A 24,658-nucleotide genomic window follows, 5' to 3' on the forward strand; every position below is an offset into this window, starting at 1 on the left:
AGTTTTCAAAGAATAAGTTATCATTGCAAAAATGAGTTTATTTGGCCACTGAATCTACAAGTACATGTATACAACTTTGCATTTCATGCATATCCACATACCTTAAGAACAATACTACTGGAAACAGCGACTATTGATAAAAGCCTCATGTTATATAATTATATATTGCAAGTACATGTAAACAACAGCTACAAAATACACATTTATAGTATTGGTCCCGTATCATGAATAAGTTGTATCAACCTGCAATATCTTGAACACTTTTGTTTTAACATCTTCAACAACTCTTTATCACAAATACATAGATTCGTTGGAAGGAAATATTTAATTAACTTGGAAAGCAATGCACAGCAAACCAATACCTCAGCTCCATACTATACCGATTATGATATTTTCATTTTTCAGTGACAGCACCGTCAACTGTGAGGTTTGCCTTGCTTGGGTAAACATAGAAATATATATAAATCTGTAATTGATAAAGCTAAGGGATAGAATGCCCTTACATAAAAAGTGAGAAAAAAAAATACCTGAAAAATAATCAGAAAATAAGTAAATACTAAGTAAGAAAAAATTGCATTCATAATAAAATGGAAATGTAATTGTGTCCACTCTGACCTGGAATACATATAATGAGGTTCCCTTGACAATTATCAAAATTTTTTCAAAAAAAGTGATATATAAAATATTTGATGTGTTTTTGAATAAAAAAAAAAATGTGTGGTACCCTTGAAAATTAATCCACAAAGTTTTTATTAACACAACATGAAATTCTTACAGTAAACTAAGTCTTAATACATGTACATGTAAAGTACTTCATAATGGCTAAAATAACAACATGTGACATATTAAGTACGGTGAATTCAGTAAATTGTTGAAAGGATTAAATTTGTGTCAGTTATGATAACAAACTGTACTGGTACATGGACTCAGTGAGTCAGATAGAAAGATAGAAGACAAAAAAAAACCCAAATCTCCAGATGTTGGGATATACAAGTTTCACTGTTAGTATCATAGCAATCAAAAGTTGACTGTATTGTTCATAAAGGATTTTGGTGTTTTTTTTCTTTCTATATAGATTTCTGTGTATGAAAATAATGAGTTTTATTATGAAGCATAAACCTTTGGTTATATAAGAACAAATGTTAAGATTATTCATTGAAATGATAGAAATCACAAAGGACTAGGGCACTGACAGGTTCCCATCAATGCTGAATATATCACATCCTGCTCTGATTGGCACATTCCATCATGAACTTTGATTCAAAGGGTCAAAATCAGCCAATGAGAAATCTTCTGTTCCAAACGATAGCCCTGCACTGAATCCCACCTAAACAAAATAGTAAGAACAAAACATATCATATCCAGTTGAATACAGCCAGCTAGTGACAATATATAATTATTATGTTTATCATGTTATGTCTGCTAATAGACCCCTTCTCAGTAACAGCGGTATACTGCTCTTTTGCAGGGCAGACCGCAATAGTTTGGTGAAACATGACAAATCAACAACTGTTCAATCGAGGTCATTTAATTATCTGCCAACTAAAACTTCAGCCAAATTTATTTGTTTACCCTACAAGAGAGCAGTTCTGCAGTTATCATGAAAGGATCTGAAATCTGATATAATTTTGAAAAAAAAATCTCCTCATACAATGACTGAAGAGGATTTGAACTAGTGCTGTTATGTATTCGAAATCCGTATAAAAATGGATTAACTTAACCAGACAATATGTGCCATAGTATCTTCATGTATATCTGACCTGCATGTCCATAAGTTCCCTCTCACTACTGCTGACCGAGGGTCTCGAGGTCGGGGGAGGGGATACAGCAGGACTTGTGGGGGTGAAGGCAGGCATTCCAAATGGGTCGACACTGGACTGGGAAGGTCCCGGAGAGGAGAATGGATTGGCAGACACTGCAAAAGAAATTACTGTTGTATGTAATATATATACAGTAAAACATGGTTATAGTGTACACATTTATAATAAATTGACGCTTACAGCACAGTGATTTTTCATTCCTCGTGACTATATAACATGTTGTAGACTTTACAGATAAAAAAGAATTTTTTCAACAACCAACTGAATAATGAATTCATTCCCACTGATTATTGAAATATCAATTACTAAATTTTTAGAATGTATTGTCATATGAATATATGATGATCAGGGGTTTGATGTGATAAAATAATATTTAGAATATCTTAAGTTTAATTGCATGGTTTCAATTATGGCAATACCTGACTTATTAGAAGATGGTGTCTGAGGTTGTGACCTTGAACTTCGTGGTGGTGGGGACACTAGGGAGGAAAAAATAACAGCTAAGTATACATTAAACGGTGCTTATAAAGCAATAACAAACACTTGATTCTATCTTAAATAATGGTATAAATGATTGACCTGTTTCAAGCTGTATTTCAGATAAATCATAATCAATAAATGTTTATAAAAATTTATACATATAAATGCTTATGCCTTTCCCATTTCATTTAAGAAAAAACATAATCATACAAACACTTCCAAATTTGTGCCATATATATAGTTTTAAAGGTATTCTAATTCTGCAAGTAGCTGAGTATAATTCTAACTGTACACATACACAGGCCTAGTTTGGCTGGGGTTGTAGGAGCCGACCCATTGCTGGTACTGGAGCTACCATTGGTCTGCACAGGCTTGTCATCCAAAATCAAGTTCTCCAACTTACGGCCTACTGATGGTTGAGGAGCAAACTGGCAATCAGAAACACAATACAATTACAGTAAATCACAGTTGCAGCAAAACTTGATAATAATGAATTTATACTAACAGTGAAATCAGTTTCATTCCCCAATCTTAAAACTGAATTATAAACTCATTGGCAAATTATTCATGCTATAATACAACAAATCTATATGGAGTGAAAAATAATTTCTTTGTAGCCCCCCCCCCCCATAACCCCCTTAAAAAAAATAACAAATCAAAAGAATTCAACATTTCTGGTTTGTGTTTTAATTTTATCATACTGGTTTTAATTCCAGAAGTTGCATTATAAAAGTTAATTAAAGTACATTTACATATTAAAGAAAATTAGAATCTGTTGTTATGAGTATATACATATTGTAAATCATGTTAGTATAAATTCTAATACATCTACTAACTTTAACATCTAAATATAGAATATACTGTCCCAATAATCTCTCTCTATATATATTAATTATATATACTACAATATATTGGACTATGATCATGCATGCATAAAAAATAAGACATTGATGAGTCACGTATAAATATATATGTGTGAGACATAGGAGTTATTTTTCATTAAACTACCACTGTCCACGATAATGTTAGATAGAAAGCAATTCATTAAAAGGTGCAATCATCTAAGAAACCACATACACCAAACGTCAAACTACACACCTGTAAGCCATCAGTGTCAGAAAGGGACATGATATGGAAAGTTATCAGAAATGTGCACTACTTTTTTTTATTTCACTACAATCTACAGTGTTCATATTAGCTTGTGTGCCCTAAAGCAGATTTCGAAAGCATGAGTGACTTCTTACACCATCGAAAAAGAAATGTTCAGTGGAACTATCGTCTTGTGGGCTGGAAGGGTCCAATGTGACACCTGAGGGGTGTTCAGCATTGTCAGAGGACTTGGTGACTGACCCCTCCACTATTTCAATGCTACGTATATTTTCGTAAATCTGCTGAAACAAATATGCAATAAATTGTCATGAAAATTATATGTTTAGAAATTCATATTGGCAGCTCCAGAATTTAATGTTTGCATGGTTATTTGGAACAGATAATACCAGCATTTTTTAAAATCACATTTCATTTGCTTTGTGAATTTAATCACTAATACATATTCTTTTGTTCAATGTTCAGTGAGATTTTTAGTCAGGTTAATTAATTGTCCATAATATTATGAAATTTAGCAACAGGTTTTTCTCGCCTGCCTTAATATTTTCCATGACACTCTGATAGCTTTAACTGCCAAAATAAACATGCTATTCAAAATATAGTATGTTTCGAGTCAGAATTTGTGAAATAATATGGTTGTAAATATATTTCAGCACCACTGGTATACATATACATATATAAAAACTGAACAATGAAAATACCCATTTCAACCCAGAAAGTAAAGACAACAGCCACTAAATCTGTAGACTCGGTGTTAAGAATGTAAACGTTTTAATTACCCAATATGGTAAATTAATAGGTTAGTTGGCAGCAGGATTGTGGGTTAGCCCAGACAATTTTTTTAACTGGAATTTCACCTACTTGTTTTTCACCTACTGAGCACAGCTTGTACTATTATTTTGATAGTCTGAATTTTATCAAATTATGCCAACTTAAAAAAACATAAAAATCTATGAGGGAAAATACTGTATAGCCAGTTTTTTTTGGCGGGACACAAATTTGGTGGATTTAGTGGATGTAGTATACCATTAAAATTTTGGCGGATATAATTTTGGTTGATCCTTTTCAATTCATCAATTAAAGACACTGTTACAAGGTGGTAAAATTTCTATGACTTTACAATAAAATTATCTATATTCAATTAATTTAAATATCTATTTTTATTAAAATATCTGTTTACTTGTGTATGTAAATTTCATGGGCATGTCAAGTTTTATATTGTAAATATTCATTGAATGAGAAGCATTACACCCATTAACTGTATATTGTATGTTTCCTATCATTTATAAATATTCCTCTGCATGCAAATATATTCAAGCAGTGCTGGGTGATACATTGTCCAAACATTGTGAATGACATCAAAATCAATGCATTTATCAAAATCTAAAACCATTACATCCTTGTAAGTCGATCTGTGTGTCGAATTCTTACATTCTAGTTTGCAAGATACATGTAATATATTGCCATATAAACCATCACATTACTGATGTCAATCCACTGACTTCATATTTATTCTATTTAATGAGAGAGTGACACAAAGCATTTTTTTATTACATGTGTAGATCCATTTCTACAACATTCCTATAAGTCGTTACAAAGTCTACGTACCTGTTGACTAGGCTCCACACCTTTCATTCTTTCTAATTCTTGAATTCGCTTTTTTAAAGCTGCATTTTCTTGTTCTAAGGTTTGAACCTAAAAAAAAAATACATTGTACATGTACGTGTACAAAATCTTATATAGCTCTTTTTTCTAAAATTATTATACCACAATTAAGTGTTAACTATAATTCTATGTGTTTACATGCATTGCAAAGATATGATCTACAACAGAAAAAATCAATTCTCAATGAAAAACTTAGCAACTTATTTATATGTTTTTTAAGTAGGGCATTCTTTGAGATGTGCTCTTGATTGGCTTTTTTTCATATGTAACCTTCAGTACCAAAATTGTCTATTCAAGTGTGATAACTTAACCAGCATTTTTATACCTCACTACGCTGATGTGCACTTGGGCAGCTAGCAATTCAATGCGCTCTTGAATAACTCTTGATTTTCATTATAGACTGTATTTAGATGTGCACTTGATTCATTATTCAGATGAGCACTTGAATAGCTCTTGATCTTCGTTATTCAGATGGGCACTTGAATTATAGCTCTTCATTATTCAGATGTGCACTTAAATAACTCTCAATCTTCATTATACAGATGTGCACCTGCATGAATACAACTCTTTACAACAGCCACCAGTTTTCACTATCCAACTGTAAACTTGCACAGCTATACTTTTTACTATTCAAAAATACATTTGTGTTGCCATTTTCACAAATGCACATTCGCAGGCAATACATGTCTGACTATTCATATGTACACTTGAACATCCATCTTACAACAGCACACTTGCGCAGCCAGTTTTGCTCTTTTCTTCAATACATGAAGAGCCCATTTCAGTATTTGTGTGTTCAAATGAGCAGCACTTTTTATTGTAGGGATCAATATATGGACAAGCTCACGTCTTGCATTACATTTGAGGAACATTTTAAACCTCTAGTGTAAAAAACAACATACCTTTTTCTGTAACACTATGCACTGTTTCTTGGAGTCCAGATCCTGGCCTGAGGTCTCTAGGAACCTCCTGTAAGCCAGGTCAAAGGCCTGCCCGATGGTCAAGGTTATCTCTTCAGCCTTTAATACAATAACATTGCATTGCATTAAATATTAAAAACAATTTAAAGAGTTTGAAATGAGATAAATGTGCAATACAAACACACTTCACATAGATTGGTGAAATGTATTTATATGATAAGAGAAATGTTGGAAACTGGCATCATTCAATAGCAATATCTATCAAGTAATTACCAATATACAATTCAATGGTGTAATAAAAAATTACACACAAACAAACTTGCTTAGTAGCATAGTAAAATCTACATACAGTTGTCTCAATTTTACGTGTTACCGGTACTTTAATCTCTTTGAGTACTAAATTTTTATGAAGAAAACTGCACTGTTCTATAAAGATGTAATAGAGTGACTTCAAATATAGCTTACACATTTTTCACTGTCGAACACATAACAGTAATGTGTGTTGGAGTCAGCTGCTTTGGCGATGAACGTAAACATGCGTTTGTCAGTCTTGTCGTCAGCACAATACGATATCCTGTGTAGGGGGTACTGATGCATACTTGCCTGAAATTGATAAAACTTGAGGACCATTCAATTGCAGACATCAGCTGTGTACGACAGCAGTGAGGGAAATGGATCTAAAGATCTATATTTGTTGAGTTCTATACAGCTTTATATATATAAATATATACCTGGTATATATATAAATTTGGAGGAAATTTACCAACTGCACTCAAAATTAGATATGGAAAGAAATTTATTTATTGAACAAAGTAATTTCAAATAAAACTCTAAAAAGAAAAAGTACTTAAACAATATACCGGTATGTATATATATGCCCTACCTAATATTTCATTTAAAAAAGGAGCTATTTAAGGTGAGAACATCTGAGAGAAAGACAAAATAGACACAAAGAATAATTATAGAGACAGAGAATGCAGGAGATACTAGTAAAAAAAAAATACAACCAGAAAGACGAAAAGAATCAAAATGTATTAAATTTTTCAATAATTAATTGCGAGAACAAAAATAACTCATGGTGATTCTTTAAATACATCAGAATATAATACCTCTGATCATCAAAGAAAATTTCTTTTCACGAGAGAGAGAGAGAGAGAGAGAGAGAGAGAGAGAGAGAGAGAGAGAGAGAGAGAGAGATGGATGGTAATTGTGGACTAACTTTGGTTTTTGGATCCTGAACAGTGACTCCATCAGCCGAGATGGTGAGCTCTACTCGGGGCGTTTTCTGTCCCTCAGCTTTCCTAATGTGTTTGTTAAACTGAAAAGGAAATATCCATAATATATTCTTTTATGTTCTTTTTATATACTTCACATCAGAACAATTGCTGCACAAACAGGACATAACACATATCTTGTTACATCTGGTTTTTGATAAATGTGTTGATAGTGCATGAAAATCAATGCATTACCTTTAAATGAAAAAATACTTCACAAAAAGAGTTTTTGTCATGCAGAAAATGCACATTGAATACATAAGACACTTTTTTTGTACTGCTTTTCATATCTTTTAAAAAAAAATTTCATGTGTTTCTTCTGTACAAGATCTTATGATTTTTTTGCATTAGCTTAATGAAGGAAAATTTCTCTTGAATTTTAACATCCTTAAACTTTTAAAGCAACAATAACCAGGGTTGTCTCTAAGACCCGGGAAGCGGGGAATTTGCCTGCCTATGATGACCTAATTACCCGGCTATTTTTGCATTTCAAACACAATCTAGCTATAAGCTAAACCCCTAGATCCCCCTTCTACTTTTTTTGGTTCTTTCTTCTACTTCAATTTTTAGAGACAACACTGAATAACATATATTACACATACGCACCTTTCGTTTCCTAATAGCATCTTTAACAATATCTGTTCCTTTTGCATTGTCAACCACACATTCACCCAGAAACTGTTTAAAAAAAATAAACGTTTTACTATATACATTTTGCACTGTATAATTAATGGACTGCATTATTGCACTACGCACTATACATGCATATTTATTGAAACTATACACTCACTACTGAAATTTTTTAATTTAAAAAATGTTGAATGGATTTATTCAAATAATTATTTCTTGATAAAGCAAAGTTATCATTTGAGAAATAGTTTTCCTGTCAGTATAATATTAGTATAAAAGACATATCACAACCTAGATCAAAACAAACAAAAAATTGCTATTAAAATACATATATATGCAAGCACTAAGACACACCTTGGCCAATTCGTATCTTATCTAGAGACTTGATGTAGGTTACCAAATTGGCCAAGGTTTACGGAATGTACATATGCAAATTACAGAAAATTCAAATTGCACTGCACAAGTTGCAATCCTTCATTTTCAATTTAAGCAATACTGCTAAACACTTCTGCTAGTAAGCAAGATTCAACACAGCTGCCAAAAGGTCATTTTTCCTTGATAAATTATATACATGATGCTCAATACAGTATATCCTGTTTTAGGCAGGATTTCCCTGATTTTAAGCATGCAGCTAAAGAGGCAAATCCCGCTATCCTAAGATTGTGCAAACAAAAATTGAAATAGTTTGTTAAAATAAAAAAAAGCTGAATTTGAATTCTAAATGACTTCAATTATTTTTTCTGAATATCTGTTGCATCAAACCTACATTGTAGCATAATTTATGTATAATAAAAAAATCGATATTCACATAAATAACATAAATATCAAGGCCCTGTTTATTTTACAGTTGTTAAGCAAAATATTTGGATAGTCATTTCCTTATTGACCATTTTTTAACAATATCATTTGTCATTATGATAAATTGAGCAATGTATTACAGGTTATTGATGAATTTTATTACTAATTCTTCATGACGAATACATATGTTCATACAAAACTAAGACAAGTTACCATAACTTTCATATTTCTTATCCAAAGGAAATAAACGGTTAATTAACTCCTATCTAGTAGACCTTCCTTAATTAACAGTGATATTGTGAGTATAGTATGTAAATAGTTTCATGGATTTTGAGAAGGAAAGGTCCATGTCTTTTACCGGTATTTAGATCCAATATAAACTAATCTCAAATATTAGTGAATTATTAAGCCATAATCTTTCACAACATATAATACATCAAAATATATGTATATGGAATCCTCTTGAAATTTTTAATCGGCTTGCTCACTCGCATGATGTAATTTATTTGATAACAATTCCATGACAAACATGATTTTGAATAGGAAATTATACACTTAATTAGGATAATGCATACTATTATCAAAGTAGGGAAATTACCATAATTTGTAAACCATACACATTATTAGCTCTTAACATATAACCTTCTATAGTGTCCTAATATAGTACACTGCAAGCTATCTGTATCAGAAATTCATGAATATATGGTGTTAGAGGATTGTTAATTCAAACCATGTCACAATATTAAGATGATCTCCTAACCAAGCCAAACACTTAAAATCAGGATGATGTTTAAGGGTAAATAAAATCAAAATCTTTCCAAAATAATAATTACGTATGCACAAATTGACCTTTTTTCCTCTTTCCCACCTTTCATTTTTCTTATCTACATTGACAAATGTACATTCAATGCCCCAAGCAATACTGATATTATCATAATACAGTTTTCTATTCTGTTAAAATTTTTATAGGACCTACTCAAAAACCTTTTCCAAACTGAAACACATATAGGTACAGGTGTTTAAAACCATGACATGAAACTTTGAAACTTAGCACTTAGTACGATACTTTGGACTTTGTTGATGCAGTTGATCTGCACGCTACGCAGATGTGCTGATCTCAATTCAATTAACAAATGGTTTCTGGTCTAGAGTAACTTCCTATACATCTGACAGATTGGCAAGTCCACACAGTGCATTCGTAAAAAACCGCAATGAGCATTTGTATACACATCTAGATAAAATACTTTCTTTTAATCAGGCAGAGGCTGCCATTTCCTGTTAATTAGATCTACATTAGAATATACCTAATACATTTGTACATCTAGCTGCCTTGTCAAATCATTGATTTTGAATGAAAAGGCAAAAATTGCTTAGAATTTTCATTTATCATGTCCATATCACAGAAGATGAATACAAAAGAAAAATGTATCAAGTCTAGCATCATGTACATGTACCTCATAAAAAATAATTTGACCCTTGCAGTTACAATATATGTAAAGAGCCTTGACCTCTAACCTTCTTACCTTGACATTGTACACAATGTGTCCAGTGAGGAGTTTGTCTGGGGGGTGAACCCACTGCTTGAGAGCCGACTTCATGGTCAGAACCTGGGGGTTGCTGTCCTCGGGGGAAGATAAAATGCCCTCTTCAAATGATTTCTGTTTCCCTGGAGATTTCAGGCTTCCACTGCTCCCAACATGGATGAACTTCCTCTTCCCAAAGTCTTTGGTGGGCAGGAGCACAGTATTCTGTTTACTAATGAAATAATCACGAGCAACTTTAACATTAGCTGTGGGATCCATGATAACTAGTTTATGATATTTATATTCCTATTGTTTGAATTGTTTACAATAAACACTTGTTTGTAGTATGTGGCCTGGCTCTCGAATCAGTGTTTAAACTTTTATCTCTCTGATGAGATAAAACTTTCCTTTACTTGCTCACAATAAATAATTAGGCAGGAACTACTGCTACAAGGCACTTGACCCTGAATTATTAATCCCACAGTCACTTAATATCAGTCACTTTAGCAAGTCCTGATCTTCATACAATGCGCAATAACCAACTCCATGCATGACCAGTTTGTCAAAATAAATAAAACACATAAATCTCCCAAAGCTATCGATAAAGACACACAATATATCCTGGCCTGTTGCGAGATGATATTGGAGTTTCAAAATAATTTCCCGTTGAAAAATGACAGTACAGAAATCTGACAATTAAATGTACAGAGAAAACCTCTGGAGCTATTTTTAACTTTGCCACATGTACACCTAGTTCTGTGAAACTCAGCTGTCACTCAAACCTGCACCATGAAACTTTTTAAAACAAAGTCAGCAATTTTTATCCCCCTGACTATTTTGATGTCAGATAGAGTCCTTTTCACAAAATCCACAGTTGTCAATATGTATCAATTAACAGCTACCAGTATACCGGTAGACACAAAACCTTCTGTTGAATTTCACACACTGCATGCACGTAGGTATATATATATATGATGCTATGTGTCAATACATAGAGCCAAGAGCCGGGCTGTATATAAACAATGAATATCCCTTCAATCCGGCAGTCTATCACTTGACAATACATGCATGGAAGTAAAAATAATATCTCCCCATTATTAGGTAAAGAGATATAACAACACAGCTATAGGGTTCAGGGTCACTGGCTGATTAGTTGATCAATACACAAAAGCGGGGGCCCACACAACTCAGATTAAACCTCACAAAAGTCAGCTGTTATATGTAAACAATCCTGAAATATCAACTCAAACTTTTCCTGGTTTTGTCGGCCATGTTTATACATTTGGCATGAGCGCACACAGTTAAGAAGTTTATATAAATAGATAAATGTATTGGAGGATATTTCCATTTTTTTTTTTTACACCTGAGTGATTTAAAGTGCCACAATATCTTCAGGTAATTCTCAACTACCTTGAAATGTTGGGATGACTGTTTGCATTCCTTCAGGGCCTCTTTTAACACATCTCATATTTTCCTTGTTCTAGCTATGTAGCTAATTTCATCTGTGTTTTAAATATTTTTTTTTGCAATTTTAAATGTATATTACTCTCTGTAACTCCTCTTTCTCTGATTAAAAACATACAGTAGTATGTTAATTAAAGTGCACTAGGTATCAGAGCCCCTGAAACCTACTTGCATATGGTCATCAATATTTTGTCAGCAGTGCTAGTGCAGATTTGATTAATTAACATACACACACCTTTTATAAATATATGTAAACACTTAGGCATCCAAAACTGGTCCACAAAAAAATAATAAAACTTGAAATTTTACTATCTGTTTTTGCTGAAATTTAAATAAGTTAATCCACAAAAATGTTTAACAGTTAACAGTTGCATTTTTAAAAAAATTAATTGAAGTACATGTATAAAACAATGATGAACAATCATCTAAGACAGGACAATTTTGAATTTTATTAAGCACTTTCAAAAGAAGATAGTGTTTAATTATTTACTTGTAAGTGAACGATGTTAAAAAAATTCCTAATCATTAATGGATATAAGCTATATTCAACTAAATATTCACTCACTCTCTCTCTCTCTCTCTCTCTCTCTCTCGCTCTCTGCATTTTCTGTGTAATGGTCAGACAGGTTTGAATTCCTGCTCTTGACAGCTCAAGTGGTAGAGCACATGACTAGAGATTCAGGAGTCCTGGGTTTGAATCCTGGTCTGGTTCATCATTCTTTCTCAAAACCCTTTAAATCTGGTGACCTGGCAACCAATGAAACTGACAGGTTAAACCCTGCCAGTGGAGGGGCCTGAGGTGAATGTGAAGGTCAGACAAGTTCATTAATACCAGTGCCTGCCAGATAGCTCACCTAGTAGAGCATCTAACTAGAGATTCAGGGGGCCTGGGTTCAAACCTCAGTCTGGTCCATCATTATTTCTCCTACCCCATTACTTCACACTTTACACTAAGGGGGTAATATTTTAACAGTTAAGTAAAAAAAAAAATCAATAATTTGTAATTCAAACACAATAAAGAGAGAAATATTTCTGAAAAGACATGAGGAAACATTAGTTATCATTTCCATCTAGAAAACAGGAAATAATCTTAAAGAAAATTCTCAAATCTCATATCTTAAAGTAACAAGAGCAATATCAAGACATACTATATTTGTGTTATAAAAATATACTACACAAGTGCTGTGTTTGTCCTGAAATGAGGTGTAAAAAATATGACATATGGCTAATGTTTTTTTTCCTTTTCATTATGTTTTTATTCAGGATCTTCTTAAATGAATTTTATATTAAGTTAGTTAAGTTGTATGGTCCAATCTTAGCAATTGGAATAATGTTGCTGTCATATATAAAAAAAATGTGATTTTTGGCAAACTTTTGGAATTTCTGAAGACGTGAAATTTTTTTGAAATTTTTCAAATTTGTCTAATTTCTAGGAACCAAAAAAATTAAATAGATTTTTTGTGAATCCTCAAATAGAATAGAACACTCATGCATGTAACCAACATAATCCACAAAAATATACAATTCTAGATCTGCTTGATGAGTGAATTTTACTTTATATATTTTATATACTTTATATTTTTATATTGGTGTTGATTGCATGAATAATGTAAGTTATCTCTCTTTGTAAATGCAACTTCAAAAAACAAAAATGGATGAAATTCACAAGTATGACTCTGTATTTTAGTGAATTAAGGGTTTGGTTAGGGTCCACAGTTTCAGCAAGGTTGTGTCTGCATGATCAGTACTGAATACATTTCACTTCACTATCATTACCTGTAGGAGACAGGCACACATATTAGTCATATGTTTTAAAGTATATCACTGAGTTGTAAATAATAAGACCTTATATGGCAAATATAATTTTTAAACTTTGGATTTTTCTTTTTAAAATGCTTAAGTGGATAAGTTTTCTGAAATCAGACTTACATTTCTTAAGAGGGACCCCAACAGAACCCAGATTTTGCTAGCAATGACTGCTCTGTATTCGCTTTGAATCTGCTATGGATTATCCACAAGGATATCGAACCTTGAACAAAGTTCACATTTGGGTGTGCAAAATTGTACACTGGTCTGAATCAACCTCAGAGCAGACCCCTAGACCAAGAGAGGCAAATGCAGAGTGGAGTGGACCCAAAGTTAATGAATAAAATTTTAGACCAAGACACAGAGTGAAGCCAGGGGTCCACTTCAGGGGTCCATTCTGGTGTAAGGTTGTGCACATTAGGTACTGTATGAGAGTGTTGATCAGCCACGATCAAGAGAGTTAACACGTCAAAATTTGGTCGCGCCATTCATGCATAAAACAGTCTTAACAGGTTTCAGGTTGTGGCAGACGGAACAAAATTTTTATACATAAATTTTTTGACTTGAAAAAGAAAAGCACATGCATGTTTGTAACCAAATGTTGTTATATCAAACAATAAAATATAAAGTGGACAATTTTGGAGTATCGAAAGAATTTACTTCATCAAAATATATATAACAAGGTGTTCAGATGGTCAAATTGTATGGACAAATAAAGAAGTTGCCTCCTCTTTATCTTGTTGACTTAATTATCCAACCTTAAAATAATTCAAATCTTTACAGCAAAGAAAGATAAAAAAAAAAAAAGAGACTTTAGAAGATATAAAAGTGTAGATTTCTTAGAAAGCGTTCTTATCCTAAGAGAAAATATATGTAACAGGAGATCCTATATAAGCACTTTTCATTTTCCACTTGACAAAGCAAACTTAGCCTTTCCTGACAAACAATTGCTGGTTACATGTCACCATCAAAGATCAAAAGCACAATTGTTCTGAAGTCACTGCTACTCATTCTTTTTTGTTCAGAAAACAGGAATGATATTAATACCTACTTAAGTCATTGTACCGGATGCAAATAAAGCAGGTTACAGTGCAGATTTTGAAATAACGTTTTAAAGACAAAAAGGTCATGCATGATTAAAATAAAGAAGAACTTATTCCATGGTAATCTCATATTACTTCAAATTTAAAACCTAGTTTATAGTTAAAAGCATAACTTACAAAAGATGAATTTCTTATTTTTACCACAAACGAACTTCATTTTTCAATCCAAGCAAAATAGCCTATATATATTACCGCAATAAATATTCAAATCACAAATTATATCAATGATATATACCGGCTGTTTCTTTATATCTGTATTCATATATTACACAGTCCAAGTGATCAAATCATTCACAAAGATCAGGTTGGCATCACATATTGGTGAACTATGACCAGAGAACAATCTTTATAGTCTTAACCAAATAAATTACAGAATAAGTATAACACAATTGACCATCACAGACCACTTTTAATCGTCATATCTTGTAACACAATCCCATTATAAATCTACTGCAGATTTTTGATTCATTGAAAACATCATTAAAAATTAGCCAGTGTAATGAAGCTCTCTGACAGTACCTGAATTCCTCATTGATATGTTCCTCCTCACAAATCAGGGGGGCTTTTGGCGAGACTCCTATCATGACCAGGGTTTGGGCCGAGGAAATCATGATAAGAGGCAGAAAATCGTGCACAGTTCAGTTAAGAAAAGACTCTAGTATTAACACACTCCATCCCTCGTCTCATTAGCTAATCGCAGCCCCCTCGTTACACACACTGAGGACTCAAGGAGGGATCGAGCATGTTTATATAAGTACTGCACTATTCAATGTGTCACATCCATCTGTGTCATTCAAAAACCACTTGGGACTCAATATTGTGCAAGTTGGGATTCAATTAGCTTTAAGTATAGAGTAGTCAGTGCAGACTGCATCAATATAGGATGGTTTTCCAAATAAAGCAAGTGTACATGTTAAAACCAAGAGCTGGTATTGGGGATTTTTTTCTATGCTTGAATTTGGAAAAAAGTCTCGTTATATTTTTCAATGATAATGCCTCCTTTTACTGGGCCCAAATAGCCCTTATACATGTATTATACCTCGATCAACTTCACCAGTGAGTTAATTACGTTTTTCATCCATAATCGCAATTTCTCCCATGAAAAGTTTAGGAAAGATTAAAATATTAAGTAGTAAACAACATTTTTTAGTGAATATGGCATTATGAATTACAACAGCTAGCTGGTGCAATATATATTAACCAGACTGCATCAATCTAACCTGCTTCATGGAATAATAATGTCAGACGAGGCAATTCATTAATTCTACATATATTTACTGAAAACATAGCTCGCGTAGTATATGCATGTTGTTTATCTAAAAGACAATACAACAATAGAATATAAAACCAAACACATATTTGTAGATCAATACCTGCAAATTTTCTTAATCATTTAAAAACACTAGCTATTTAGAACTCTTAATTAAGAAGAAAGTGTGCCGTAAATGTTCACAATGGAACATTGTACTCATTCAATCATATAGGCCTACATGATAATATTAAATACATCTAATTTTCATTTACCATTTTATCTATTAAAGTAGTCCGAGTATCGCACTACGTCATAATACGGATTTTACAATATTGGTTCGACTTTTACAAAGCGTTTTAGATACCCGGTATTGATTTTGCTCTACATCGCTGTTGTAAACAATGGCAATAATGAGCAATTAGAACAGTAATATATGTATTCTATGAGAGATAGAAATGAATAATGTTGAGAAACTCGATTGTGTTAAAATGAACAAGAGGCCCATGGGCCACATCGCTCACCTGAGGAACAATAGCTATGATAAAATCAGCTCAAAGGAGTCATAATACAAACTATCTGGACAATTTACAATAATACATGTAGATCCTGTATAAATAAAATCCATTTTCCCCTGGATATTCTTATGTTTATAATCATTGGTCCCTTTTCTAACAGGATGATTTTATAGTCATATCATATGTTGAGTATTGCGGTTCTCAAAAAGATCCCTAACAATAGTTTATATATGGGATATAAACGTACATCAAACTCTGAACCTTCTCGTGAGGCCAAAGAATTGTTCTGGGGCCAAAGTCTTAACAATTATAAAGAATTATCTGGCTGATTAGTTTCTGAGAAGATTTTTAAAGATTTACCCTATATATTCCTTTGTTAAACTTTGACCCCCCCCCCCATTGTGGCCCCACCCTACCCCTGGGGATCATTATTTTCACAACTCTGAATCTACACTACCTGATAATGCTTTCACACAAGTTTCAGCTTTCCTGGCTGATTAGTTTCTGAGAAGAAGATTTTTAAAGATTTACTCTGTTTATTCCTATGTAAAACTTCGACCCCCCATTGTGGCCCCAACCTACCCCCAGGGGTTATTATTTTCACAACTTTGAATCTACACTACCTGAGGATGCTTCCACACAAGTTCCAGCTTTGCCGGCGGATTAGTTTCTGAGAAGAAGATTTTTAAAGATTTACTGTATATATTCCTATGTAAAACTTCGATCCCCCATTGTGGCCCCACCCTACCCTCGGGGGTCATGATTTTCACAAATTTGAATCTACACTACCTGAGGATGCTTCCACACAAGTCTCAGCTTTCCTGGCCGATTAGTTTCTGAGAAGAAGATTTTTAAAGATTTACTTTTTATATTCATGTTAAACTTCGACCCCCCATTGTGGCCCCACCCTACCCCCGGGGGTCATGATTTTCACAACTTTGAATCTACATTACCTGAGGATGCTTCCACACAAGTTTCAGCTTTCCTGGACGATTAGTTTCTGAGAAGAAGATTTTTAAAGATTTACTCTATATATTCATTTGTTAAACTTCGACCCCCCCCCCCCCCCCCATTGTGGCCCCACCCTCAGGTGAGCTAAAAAGGTTATGTTTACAATTCAATAAGTTGGTTTCTGGAAGAACAGACTTTGAAAATTTTCGTAATAAATTTTGACAATTTTTTTTACTTGTTTAATCCGTAGCTTTTAAGATCTGTGTACAAACATAGAATTGTGAGCAAATCTCTGTATCTTGCTTATAATTCGAAGCTTAACACTCAAATATGGTTAGTAAATAGAAATTGTAGGGTAACAATTAAACACAAGAAACATGCACTTCATGTATAACAAATAAAGAACACAATTTATTTTTTCTAAATGAATCATATATATACATGTATATACCTACATATTTCCGTCAGAGATATCAAACTCTATTTGAATAAACTCGAGAAAATGCCGAGCATCTCAACAAAACCCATTGCATTAATCTACCATTACGCAAAAGATAATGCCGAATTACCGATAGAATGAATTGTACTTCAGTACCCCTACATCAGATATTGCTTAATTTGCGCAGGTAAACTGTTAACTGTTTGATTTACCGAAGTCTCTGTTTTATTTGATACGTAAAAATCACGAAATACAGACGATAGTTCCCAGGTTACAAAGCATAAATAATGAAAACGAAACGAAAATCAGAACAAGCTAACACCAACGTCATGTGTGAAAACTGTCAACGCATTGAAATATTTAGCCTTAATTTACTTCACAAAATCGGCCCCAATATATTTTGCATGTTTCAAAAATTTCCCTTCATACGCGAACGGTTGCATTGCAAGTAAATTCATCATAGTTAAACAAAGAACCTCGTTTTAGAAGTATGGAATACGAGTCTTGATAAAATGGGTATGCAAACCCGGGCCGTGGCAAAATAAAAGCCGGGGCAGATCGGCAATCGTCAATTCCAAATACGCATTATTTTGCAGCAATATTTACAGCGAATACAAATATACTGGTCCATCAAATATCCCGAAATTTAAATGAGATTGGCAGATTAATACCTGCCAATCTTTTGTTTTGCTCAGACCAAGTCTTGCCTACCCATTTTACCGTAGGTAATTCTTACCGTATGCCGAGCCCGCTATTAAACTGATTGAAACACGCATTTCCTTTATTATTATTTTCGTAATAACTCAGATTTGAATCAGAATTAGCACTTAATTTTTGCAATTTATATTTTCCTTCCCATAAGGATAATTCATGCTAAACTACGTTGAATTGAACTAATTAGTTCTTGAGAAGAAGATTTTTAAAAATGCACCCCCCTTTTTCTACAGTTTCAAGGTTTTCTCCGCTTTGAATACAGATCGGACTTTTATTTCTGCAATTTATATTCGCCCTCACATAAGGATGCTTTGTGCCAAATTTGGTTGAAATTGGATAAGCGGTTTTAGAGAAGAAGTTCAAAATGTGAAAAGTTTACAGACGGACAGACGGACAGACAGACGGACGGACGGACGGACAGACGGACGACGGACAAAATGTGATCAGAATAGCTCACTTGAGCTTTCAGCTCAGGTGAGCTAAAAACGAAGTTTCTGATTAACCAGGATCTCAGGTATGCTCATATCTTCTTTGTTTTGACCCCCCCCCCCAAATTTTTCTTTTTCTTTTACTAAAACCGGTTTAAATTTAGAGACAGAAGCTATTTCGAATTTAATCAATCGTCAATTAATTAATGTTTAAATGATATCTAACATTGTTGACAGATTTAGGCAGAAAACTGTAGCAAAATGTGATTTTTACGGATTTTTTCATCCGGGTCTACTTGGTTTAGAGCTTATAGCGTGAAAAGTAATCCATCAACATATAATTTATTTTACCAAATCCTTTTTCTAAGATGTCAATCTATAGAATAAACACCATGAATTTAAGTTTGAGTCCATAAAATAGTGAAAAAATTACCAAACGCGATACTAGCATTGCATTTTTTGTATTCTATTTTGATATATCAGGTCCATAAAGCGTACTTACTTAAAAAAATTTGCGCAAAATTATTGATGAGATATGGCTTAAATGAATATTTATACTCTATTTTGTATGTTCAGTTCTAATTTTCCCAAAATTGGTAATTCTTTTTAGGAAAAACGGACGTCTGGCAAATTTCATAATTGTCAATAGTTTTCGCAAGGGAGTACACCCGTCTGAGAGGTGACAACAAACAAACTAGCACGTAAACATACATATTTTCTTTTGTATATGTATATTGCTAGAATGTATATTTATCATTTAAAGCTAAGCTTTTAATGATTGAGCCCATTTAGTGCCGAGTATAGGACTACCTTAATCAATAGTTTAATTCATTTTACATACCAGTGAATTTTCTTGAAATACACAATTATTTACTCGCAAATATATACATGTAAAAAATTAACTAAAAGAGAACAAAATTCAGAATTTCATGTTAAGGTACCTCACGATACCTAAGCTTATACTTTTTAAGACGCAACATCACAAGATGATGATTCAAATGTTTCGTTGAATTGTTTGAATTGATCAAATTAAACACCATCATAATTCAGTGGTTAATTCAATGGGCTTGTGAACAGCACCTCATAAGTTTGAATCCGTCTGATTTTGAAACCATAATTTAATTCTTATCCATCATGCTATCTATCATAATCAAGTACATGTAATTTTCTGCTAATTTGAGAAACTATTTCAAGGTTTAGTGAGCCATCTAAACCAATATAAGACAGCATGCAATTGTAAGTATGGATGTAATCTTACCTTACTTGTTCATGCACCTGCGCTGTTTACGTTGGTTATGGTTTTCTCTGAATTGTCATAGACGTAAAAGATCCGTGAAGATGACGTCAAAAGAAACTCGGATGCATAAATCTCCACAAACAAGATTTTCTTCCTATACCTATAAAGTATTTAGAAAAAAGTTTCTAAACCTCAAGTACAGAAACTCTTCCATCAAAATCAAGGACATTAACTTATTTTACCTATAATTTGCAGGTAAATAATTTTACACAGGGAATGTATACCTGCATGAAAATAACTCGTATTTGTTTAAATATTTACTAGCTTTGAATGAGCATCCTCTAGCTAGCTTGCCCAAAGAGTGAGTAATGTAATTAATTTCTCTAGTATTTGATGACTTCATTAAGTGATACCACAATAAAATCAGCGTTTTACATCTTCAGACATCAAGATTTTACCTTTACATCGGAATGAAAATCTTTTTCATCAATTAATTGTATTTAACTGTCTGAAACAATTAGCTCCGAGTGACGGAAAACTTGACGCAAATAATACCTGAGTTTGTAAAGCCTAGCTGTACGGGAAATGTAAAGGTTAATATAACGTATATCTACTGCTTTCCTGACCTCATACATGATGAATTGAGCCAGTTTTCATTTTTATGCAAGTACATGTTTCTAGTTTTCAATGCTCATAGTTATTCATGCATAGAATATTTTCTCCCTCCATAGTGAAGGAAAGATTGATACTGAACATATATCAATCTAAACTAAAACAATTTGAATAACCCGTACTTTCATAACTATGAATCTCATAACTTATTTTATATTTAGCTTTTGCTACTACTTTAAATAATAAAAGGGTCACTTGCAATCAAATCGCAGACCCTACATGTATTTTATGGTGCTTCAGCATTAGTATAATGATTGATACATGCCCGAATGGTTTGATGAGGGCCTGAGGCAACTGATTTAACCATTCTCGTACATGATATTTGTTTCTTGATTGAATCATTAAATTTATTAGGTATGAATTGATTGATAGGGCATAAAATTAGATGAACTGTTACTGCCCAACATTTACTGGTCCAGTGATGGTTAGTAGAGTACATGGACCAATGTAGCAAAGACAGGTAAAAGTTCTTGAAATCATTGTCAAATACATGTATACAATCATAACCAAAATGTGAGAGTTATTGCATGCATGGACTAAAGACCTGCAGCCAAAATCCTAATATACATGTACCTTGACTAGAGAAGATAGGGCATAATACTCAATTATGTTGATGATGAAGAAATTGTTAATGCATGCTCAAAGTATAGTCATGCTATAATAATGAAATTTCTTCTGACTGCATGGGTGCAGATTAGCTGAAGAACTATAGCTCAATCTCTGGTCTTGTAAGCTAGAGAACATTCAGATGGATGATAGTTCCCTATAGTCATGCTATAAAGTTGCAATTTACTTGGCAACATTTTTGTTTACAATGCACAATCCATATTTTTTTATCAGAGAGCTACAGTTCTACATACAGCTAGACACAGAACAGAATGTTCAGTTAGATTCGCATAGTTGAAACTGATATGTTGAAAATCGTAATTATTATAAACATACATGTATAATATGTTTATAGCATTCGCCTAATCCCAAATAGATAAAAAGCATCATTCAGTAAAAGCAATTATCGATAATAAAGTTTTGATTGTATTTGCTTTTTGGGGAATTTTTTTTTACATTTTTTTTTTAGAATTTAATAAATAAACGTAACAGCAAAATGGACCTTGAACATATAGGACATGTCATAGACAAGCACTGGTCCTAAATTCTCATGTTCTCTGCTCATAAATGAAACAGACAGCAATAAAATGGCAATAGACTGAATCACATAACAAGGTAATTGTCCCATAGAGAACTATTGATGTGTCAGTGAGGACACAACATGTATAATTAGACCTGACCCCAAGATCATACACCAGAATGCTCAGTCAAAAACTCTAACCCGAAAAAAAAAAATGGAAATTTCAAAGTTCAAGCAAGGCTTCCACTTCTATTGTAAAAGTTTTTGTTTAGCCTTTTGAAGTCATCTACATTAATCAGATCAAAGGCACTTCGGTCGAGTATTACAAGAGAAGCAACTCAAGAGCTAAATATTATTTACAGTTTCACAACTTGAAAATGCCTTTCATGTTCTGTGGTGCATCACTTATATTTAGTCTCTATAATTCAAGTAAAACAAATAATGCAAGAACTTCTCATAATTATGTTGAACCATCCCCCCTCCCCTCCCAAAAAAAAAAAAAAAAAAAAAGTGTTACATTGATAAAAAACCCAGAAGAAATTTCAAATCCAACTGCACAGCAGATTTTGATATTTATAAGCAACTATCATGACACCTGCACTACTATAGTGCATACAAAATTATTCCTGCCTTGTGTAATTTTTGCCCTTTTACACTTGCAACAGTTTTGCCCCGTCTTAAATCCGCCCAACGTAAAACAGGGGGCGAATATTTCCCAATAAATGGTATGGCACCAAAATCAGTATGCCCTCAGAAAACAAAAGAATATAAGTGTTAAGAAAATAAACAGTTTCTCCAGGATAAACTTTCAATAAGTATCACAGTTTATAAGTAGGCAGTGTGCCATTTCATGTGCAGTATGCAATTTACAATAATAGCACACTTATCTGTGAGCATTTTTTGAAATTGATATAAAAAATAATTATTGTACCCAGGGCTTTCTGGCATGCTCAGAAAAACACCTCGAATTTATTAACATTACAGAATGTTAGAATTTTATACAAAATGGAGTTGCTTCCCATTAATATAAGTATTGACTAGGCAGCCTTGTTTGTCACTTTTGTTGTATATTTTAGGGTATATCACTGACTTTAATAAACTCTAACTCACATCTCAACAGATCGCAAAATGTGTTGTATTTATATTAAGTTTAATATAAAAGGGGGGTTCCCATGGACGCCTATGTAATACATTTGAGGTGTTTTTCAAAGCCTGTCGGAAAGGCCGGAGAAGCTGCGCTTGTCATTGTACCATTGTAATTAATATCAAATAACAGTATAATATGAAAACAATATAGTACTGAAAATAATATAAATTTTCTTTGCTCAGAATGTCAATTTAATCAATTTTTTTTTTTTACAGTGCATGGTGTATGACATAATGAGATAGCAATGATTTAGGAATAAATTAAGGAATCAATCTTTGAGTATTATGAGGTGATCAAATACAATCAGGCATGATCAAACCCTATAAAGCTGGAAGGGCTTTATGATAGATTTGATCACCCCTGACCATATTTGATCACCTCGGTATATTCCAAGAACTTTCAGCATTTGTTCCACCAGATACCCGGTTTATTGAAATAGTCATTGAAAAACAATATTTGACGATAGAATACTTTATGAAAATGTTTAAAAAGGTAAAAATTTGAAAACTCATGACTTGGTAGCTGATGCTTTATCCTTTGTATGCACTAAAGTGGTGTTAGACATGGCCAATTTGAAAGAAAATATTTGTAAGATTCTGCTGAATTTTGTTGTTTATTTTGAAAGAAAGTGTGTCACAACATGGAGGCAGTTTGAATTACTGGAGTGTAACAAATCAGGTTTAGGAGCAAGACCTATTGACAGTCATTGCACATCTGTTCCTATGAAAGAATACCAGATTGTATAAGATGCCCAGACAGCTGACATCCAATTAGTTAGAGATTAAGTAAGGGGTCCATCTACACATGCACAGAGTACATATGTGTACATATGTACATACAAGTGTGATACTCTCGTCAAACAAATGTTACCTGTCATTTGTACATTCCCAATCATACCAGGTGAGTTTAAGGCAAATAAACAGGTAATTTTGCAATCAAGTTGTTGTAAATACACACATCATGCAAGAAGATGGCAATCATACTTGAGGCATGCGTAAAATTTTAGTTGTAAAATTAAAGTGGTTAGTTCTACCGCCACTAGCAATATACACCCCAAACGTACAAAAAAAAAAGAGAAGAAAGACGACACGCTATTTTGTAACAACGTGGAGAGAGAGAGAGAGAGAGAGAGAGAGAGATTGAGATTCTATACCTTTTCGGCTGCAGCCGTTCCCTTGAATGATATTCATGTACACCAGTCCAGGATGGACAATGTCACACAGAGGGAAAGAGTCATTTATTTGTAAACAGGACAGCGCCGTGCCTCCCGCGCGAGCATCCGCTACGGTCGTAAAACGTCAAGGCGTATGGCCAGCCAAGGCCAACAACGATATTTTATCATTCATTTATCCCACGTGATAGGGGTATATCTCAAAATAAAGTGGCTAATTTAAGGCATATGAGATCTAATTTCGTCTGTACGTGAAACATGCTGTACGTATAGCAATCTCTTTAACAAAGACGTGACGTAGAGACCTTTCTTTCCCCGTCCTCTTGGTTTATTGGACTTTCTATCGAAAATTTTACAATCTGTATCTGTGTAGAATGTATTCATAAACGACACATGCAATAGGCCTAATAGGCCTA

General features: G+C 33.3%; 1 protein-coding gene across 5 annotated transcripts; it reads right to left on the bottom strand.

Annotated features, from left to right (window-relative positions):
- Positions 1-23: 23 nt before the first annotated feature.
- On the bottom strand, positions 24-24,372 carry LOC128165867 (PTB domain-containing engulfment adapter protein 1-like). Of its 5 annotated transcripts, none has more exons than XM_052830796.1 (13): positions 24,225-24,372; positions 20,153-20,286; positions 10,218-10,449; positions 7,873-7,944; positions 7,212-7,310; positions 6,458-6,595; positions 5,975-6,091; positions 5,016-5,102; positions 3,545-3,691; positions 2,599-2,728; positions 2,240-2,299; positions 1,761-1,915; positions 24-1,327 (listed from the first exon to the last, which is right to left on the bottom strand). In XM_052830796.1, the coding sequence occupies exons 2-13, from the start codon at positions 20,158-20,160 to the stop codon at positions 1,247-1,249; spliced, it is 1,326 nt and encodes a 441-aa protein (XP_052686756.1). In that variant the 5' UTR covers positions 20,161-20,286; positions 24,225-24,372; the 3' UTR covers positions 24-1,246. The 5 variants fall into 5 exon arrangements, with proteins under 5 accessions (XP_052686756.1, XP_052686773.1, XP_052686746.1 ...); XM_052830813.1 differs by having other exon boundaries at positions 20,148-20,286; positions 24,225-24,371; XM_052830786.1 differs by lacking the exons at positions 20,153-20,286; positions 24,225-24,372 and adding an exon at positions 15,110-15,317 and having other exon boundaries at positions 3,545-3,688.
- Positions 24,373-24,658: the final 286 nt, after the last annotated feature.

This window comes from Crassostrea angulata, chromosome 1 (genome assembly GCF_025612915.1).
Source record: "Crassostrea angulata isolate pt1a10 chromosome 1, ASM2561291v2, whole genome shotgun sequence".
NCBI lineage: Eukaryota > Metazoa > Mollusca > Bivalvia > Ostreida > Ostreidae > Magallana > Magallana angulata.